General features: G+C 44.6%; 1 protein-coding gene across 1 annotated transcript in view; it reads left to right on the top strand.

Moving 5' to 3' along the window:
• The first annotated feature begins 1,045 nt into the window (after nucleotides 1-1,045).
• The window catches only part of Slc30a5 (solute carrier family 30 member 5), a 30,473-nt gene continuing 25,518 nt past the window's right edge, over nucleotides 1,046-6,000 (top strand). Inside the window, 1 exon segment of the mRNA NM_001106404.1 lies at nucleotides 1,046-1,271. Coding sequence (NP_001099874.1) covers nucleotides 1,195-1,271 — 77 coding nt within the window. The 5' untranslated portion in view covers nucleotides 1,046-1,194.

Raw genomic sequence — 6,000 nt, 5'->3', positions numbered from 1 at the left:
TTTTGAGACAGGACATTGCCTTGTAGCCCTGGCTAGCTTAGAACTCAATGTGTAGCCCAGGCTGGCTTCAAACTGCCTCTGGCTATAATTGGGATTACAGGCATGCACCACCATGCTAACCAAGGTGACCACAATTATTAAGTATTGAGACTCAGACCAATAGAGATCTAGGTGCCTGTGAAAAATAGCTTTTATATAGATGTGTCTACATTAAGCAGTATCATTTCAAAGGCAGAACTGAAGGAAACTGTATTTTCAAAAAGGAGATAAAATTGTTTATCATCGCACACCTTCTGGGTTGGTCTCTCAGACATTTGAGCAGGTTAGCCATATAGCCAGTACTCCTGCCCAACAATTAAATCCACAAAAGCAGTTGCCTTTCTCCATTTTTTTCAGTAGACATATCCTTCCAGCCTCCCACCCTGTGTTATAGTATCATCAGAAATCAAAAAAAAAAAGTTATTTCTTTGTGGGAGTCACAGGTACTTTAAGAATCTTTTAGCTTTCTCATTAGAAAAAAAAGTTAATGCACTTCACACATATTTTGAGTTTGCAGCGTCTATATGTGGCTCAGACCTGTAAATTCAATGCGCAGGTTTACAAGGCTAGCCTGGGCTACATGCTGAGTTCTAGACCTACCTGGGCTACAGAGTGAAGCCGTTTGAAAAAGAACTCTGTCGCTAAGGGCTAAGCTCTGTTTGTTAACACAAAGTGCACTTTCTAGGGGACCATCCATCCCACGCGCAAGGAGAACAAGCTGTAGCCGAGATGGACCTTAGGTGGCGCTGCAGGGACCGGTAAGGTGCTTCTCTAGAAGACGCGAGTAGGGGGCGGGTCGATCCGAGCCTTCTCTGCGGTGGGAGGAGCCTGAGCCGAGAGGAGACACGTGTCCAGCTGCGCGCACGCGCAGGATTGGTCACTCCCCCGGGAGTGAGGGCTGCCGGGGCGGATGACGTGGCCCGGTAACGTCCCTGCCCGTACGGCCTCCGGGGATCGGCGCTGCCGGAACAGCCCGCGGCCTAATCCCGCCCAACGTGCGTGCTCCTACCTGCCGAGCCCGGGCTAGCGGTGGGGACTGCTGAGCCTGAGAGGACGCGACTGAAATGGGGGAGTGACGCGCCTGCGCCCGCGCTTCCGCAGCGGCAGCAAGACATGAGGAGAGCCCGCGGCGTGGGCAGCGGCTCCTGAGCCGGCATGGAGGAGAAGTACGGCGGGGACCCGCGGCCCGGGCCCGGCGGCGGCCTCGGGCCGGTGGACGTGCCCAGCGCCCGGTAAGGAGGGATTCAACGGCCGGCGGCGGTGCGGACAAGCTTCCCCGCCTTGCTCGGACCCCGCCGGCTACCTCTACGGTCCATGGCTTGAGATCCGCGAGCGGGCGGGAGTCCGGGCTCAGAACGCACCTGAGTTTGCAGGTCCTGCCAGTTTGCAGTCCCTAGAGAGAGGACCTGAATGTTCCTCCCTGCCACTTAGGTAACGCAGAGCTCCTTAGCTTGTTCCAGGGCTCGCCGAGAGGATAAGCGGAAGGTGTCACCGTCTCAGGCGAGGAAACCAAAGTACAAGCCGATGAACTTCGGTGTACAGCACAGCAAAAATGCAACCCTGCCATCGAGTTTTCTTTGCCGTGGTTTTGTGGAGAGGGATGGGGACTTATTTTAATAGTAAGAGATATCTGTTACCCCTCTCCCCCCCAAAACTCATACCGTACAGGAATTCGTAGCATGAAAATTCTTCTTTACCTTCCCTCCAACCTAAAGGCAAGGACCGAGTAGTGTACACTGGCGCGAGCCAGTTGTGTCCTTCCTGTCCTGTCCTAAGTTCGGAGGTAGTGTTAAACCCCAAAGTTTCGTTCAAACTGATAATCAGTATGTACTCTGAGATTTCGTGATTGCTTTTGATAATGTTCTTAGACCGAGGTTACAGCGTTACCAGCTTACTTTTATCTGTGAAAAGACACATATGCTGAATAGATTTTAAACCAACTGCGGGATTTGCAGAATGCATTTGGTTTTCTATTTTCAGCAATTCATTTATAGCACGTCACGTGTTAACCAGTGACCCATAACAGCTAGTTGCAGCAGGGGCTACTGCTATGGATTGGTAATAGAGGGAAATACTAGAAGGGACAAGACTAGGTCACTTCACAAAATTGAACCATGGAGACAGATTAAAGTATCAGATCATTGTTAAATTTCCCGTTCATAACTCCTGATTTCATAGGCAGAGTTGCCATATTTTTAGGAAATAGAGATGTTTAGGGGTAAAATGTGACCATACTTCATTTATTCTCAAACAGCTCAAGGGTTTTGTGTATGAGAGGGAGGGAGTTGAGAGAGTATGAGTAGTTTAAGTGGTTTTGCCTTAGAGGCTACTGTCCTAGACAAATATGGTAAACATCCTTTGCCAACTTACCTACATTATTTGCTTAGTAGAGCTGCCCTTCTATTGTAGGTTATTTCAGAACTCAAATTTTGACCCAGAGCTGGCTGAATTTTAAGGGATTTCAGGTTGCCGGAGTTTTCTGTATGTTCAAGCACTGGTTATTAACAGCAACAAAAATGATCAGGCCCTTTCATTGTGGTTATTTTTATGCCTGAGTGCCCAAATGTTTTAAATAAAGGTTTGTATCGTGACTTCATTAAATCTTTGATGGTCAGGACAGCCAGCATTTGCCAAGTACCTCCTATGCCCCAAAGACTCTTAATGTATACCTCCCTTTAATCTTTTCAAGAACCCTACAGGCTAAGTGGTGGTAGCCTTGTTTGGTAGGTCAGGAAATTGAGTTGCCTAAGGTCACAAGGCTAATGAATGACCTGGTAGTGTGGGTTGTTTCAGAATCCATTGCCTTCTGTTTACACCTATGAATGCTTGAACATGTATTCAATGAATTGAACTGTTGTTGTTATTATACATATATATCATACTGTGGTGTCCAAGCTGGCCGCCTCCTTCCTGAGGTGTGTGAGTGCTGGCATAGACCACTGTGCATGGTCAGCAGCTTTGTTTGTATGTGAATTGTGTGCTGGTGTGGCCTGCTCTATCTCTGCTTTATCCCCTTGAGACAGGGTTCCTCACTGAGCCTGGAGCTAGCCTAGCAGCCCTCTGCCTCTGCAGGGCAGTGACTGCTACCCTGGCCTCATGTGAAAGCCAGGGGTTCAAGCTCACACTACACAGCAAGCACTCCTCCCCACTGAACCGGTTGAAAAGTGTTTATGTATGTATACTGTTGGGGCACCTTCTCCCTCGAGCCCCTCTATGCCTTCCTCCTCTCCTTTGATATCTAGAGACTGAGTGGCAGTGATGACTCATTTCAGGAAGGAACTATAAACTCAAATCTAAAATTTAATAATTGCAAGTACAGAGAACTGAGGAAATGTCTGACCTCATAGAAGACCAGTTACATTTTTTATTTGATCACTTCATAGCAAACAGTGATTTCTAAGTTGGGGGCTGGGTTGAATGTTCCTGCACTGCCCTGAGGCTCAGTGTCCTGTGTAAGAGCCTGTCTCCCATCCCTGTCTTCACCTGCCAATCGTTTCCCCCTTAACAGTGATTCTGTATATGGTTACTTAGCCTTAACTAGTGCTTCAAAGAACTTTAGAAGTCAAAGAATACAGAAGCTTCAGGATGTGGTAGGGCACGAGTTTAATCCCAGTGTTTGAGAGGCAGAGCGTCAGGCCAGATCTACAAAAAGAAGCCCTGACTTGAAAAAAAACACAGGAGCCAGCAAGATGGTTCAACAGGTATAGGCTCTTGCTGCCAAGACTTATGACTGAGTTTGACCCCCTGGACCCACGTGGTAGAAGGAGAGAGCCAGCTCTCACAAATTCTCTGACTTCATATGCTCTTATGCATGCATGTGTGTGCACACACATTAACAATAATAATGATAATAATATATGTAATAAGGGAATTTTTTTTTTTTTTTGGTTCTTTTTTTTCGGACCTGGGGACTGAACCCAGGGCCTTGCGCTTCCTAGGCAAGCGCTCTACCAGTGAGCTAAATCCCCAACCCCAAGGGAATTTTTTAAATCAAAGAAGTTTAAAAGTTGAAGTGTTTTTTCCTAATTTGATAATTACAGCAAAAAGATCTTGAGTGCATATTGTATGAAAGATTTTAATATCACAATATGTGTACAACTGCAAATGTGAAGAAAATATTTGTTGACACACATAGGAACAGGTTTGTAAATTGTTTACCTGTGAGGAGAAAGCTAGAAGTGATTTTATTTAAAACCTTTCCCATAATCAGCTACTCGAGAATTAGCATTATTACCTCTCGGGTGCAATGCACATATGTATATATGAAAATAAGGTTAGTTTACTAATATATTATCAATGAGTATTTTATATGAATTGCTTCATATCTCTCCTTCAAGACCCACCTTTTAAATTTTTAATACTTTATAGAGGAATCTATAATCTTTGTAAAACAAGTATGTTAAGTGTAGTTTGGCTTTTCCTTGATTTTAATCATAAGCAATCTATTGCTAAATTAAACTAAACTGGCTAGATTGAACTAAACTTAATATACTAGGACCTTCAAGGTCTCCTGCCTAGTGCTCACATTTTTGTCTCTGCTCCTCTTTGCTCTGGCAGAGCCTTCCCTTCCCTTTTCTTGCTTAACTCTTGATTTATATTTATTGTACACATATCTTAACTGTGGAAATACCCTTTCACTTCTTTACCACATCTTTTAGAAGCATCTGTCAACTTACTTGGGTTGTGTAGTCTGTCTGTCTGTCTGTCTGTTTGTCTGTCTGTCTGCCTGTTCTTTCCTGAAGACCTGGAGCACCGTAAGGGCAGTGCCCTTGTCTTGGTTATTACACAGAATCATGGAACTGGAGAGGCTGTAACAAATAGGGATTCTATCACATGAAAGAAACCAGATTGCCCACAGCGATGCCCACCCTGGGATGGAGTCTTTATGCTTCTTCCCTGCTATTGTTTGTTCTGTATTAGCTTTTATATTCAGACGTATAAAATGGATACAGCATCTTTGGCTAGATTTTTAAAATTATTTTAATGTTTTTGGTTTGGCTAGAAATTAAATAAAAATATAAATTAAAATGTAAATTTTAGGGGGCTGGAGAGATGGCTCAGTGGTTAAGAGCACCGACTGCTCTTCCTGAGGTCCTGAGTTCAAATCCCAGCAAGCACATGGTGGCTCACAACCATCTGTAATGAGATCTGATGCCCTCTTCTGGTGTGTCTGAAGGCAGCTACAGTGTACTCATACAATAAAATAAAATCTTAAAAAATAAATTTAAAGGGAAAGGGAATAACACTCGAAATGTATATAAGAAATACTCAAGTTAATAATAAAAAAAAAGATGAGCCAAAAAAAATAAATAAATAAATAAATTTTAAAAAAAATAAATAAATTTAAAAAAAATGTAAATTTTAGATAAGTTAGGCAAGAAGGTCATGAGGTTGAGATTGGTCTGGACTACATAGTAAGACCCTGTTTCAAAAAGAGGGGGGTAGGAATAAAGGTTTTCCTTATTAAGGAATAGCTCAAGATAATGTTGAATAGCTCAAGGCACTCCTGTCCCTGTCAGGAGAAGAAGTGAGGCTGTACCTGAAGCTGGATGCCCTGCCAGACCTCCTTTGGTCTCATTGGCCTTCTTTGTAGCATCCAGCTCATACTGAGTGAGCGAGGACTGTCCACCCAGGCCTGCCCAGAGCTAAGCCACATGGCTGGCGTAGTGCTTGGGAAGGAGTGGTTGCCTGCCTGGGTGTGGGGAGGCAAGAGTCTGGGGGGCTGATTTCCCAAGAGTTGTCAAAGCCCCTCTCCCCGCTTTGCAGCTTCCTGCTGCCCCTGAAGTATGTCCAGTTCTCCTCAGCACTTGTGTCTAGTCAGTTGACTTTCAGCTGTAACCCTCAATGCAGTCATTTAGCAGGGCACAGGAGGGACAGATGCCTCCTCCTGGTGTTGTAATCTTCTAGTCTCTCTTAATTCTCCTTGTTGAGTAACTAATTAGTAAAGCAGATTTCAAATGG

This window comes from Rattus norvegicus, chromosome 2 (assembly GCF_021556685.1).
Source record: "Rattus norvegicus strain SHRSP/BbbUtx chromosome 2, alternate assembly SHRSP_T2T, whole genome shotgun sequence".
NCBI classification, from domain to species: domain Eukaryota; kingdom Metazoa; phylum Chordata; class Mammalia; order Rodentia; family Muridae; genus Rattus; species Rattus norvegicus.
The sequence above is the reverse complement of the archived record's forward strand: the minus strand, read 5'-3'. Positions and strand labels throughout refer to the sequence as shown.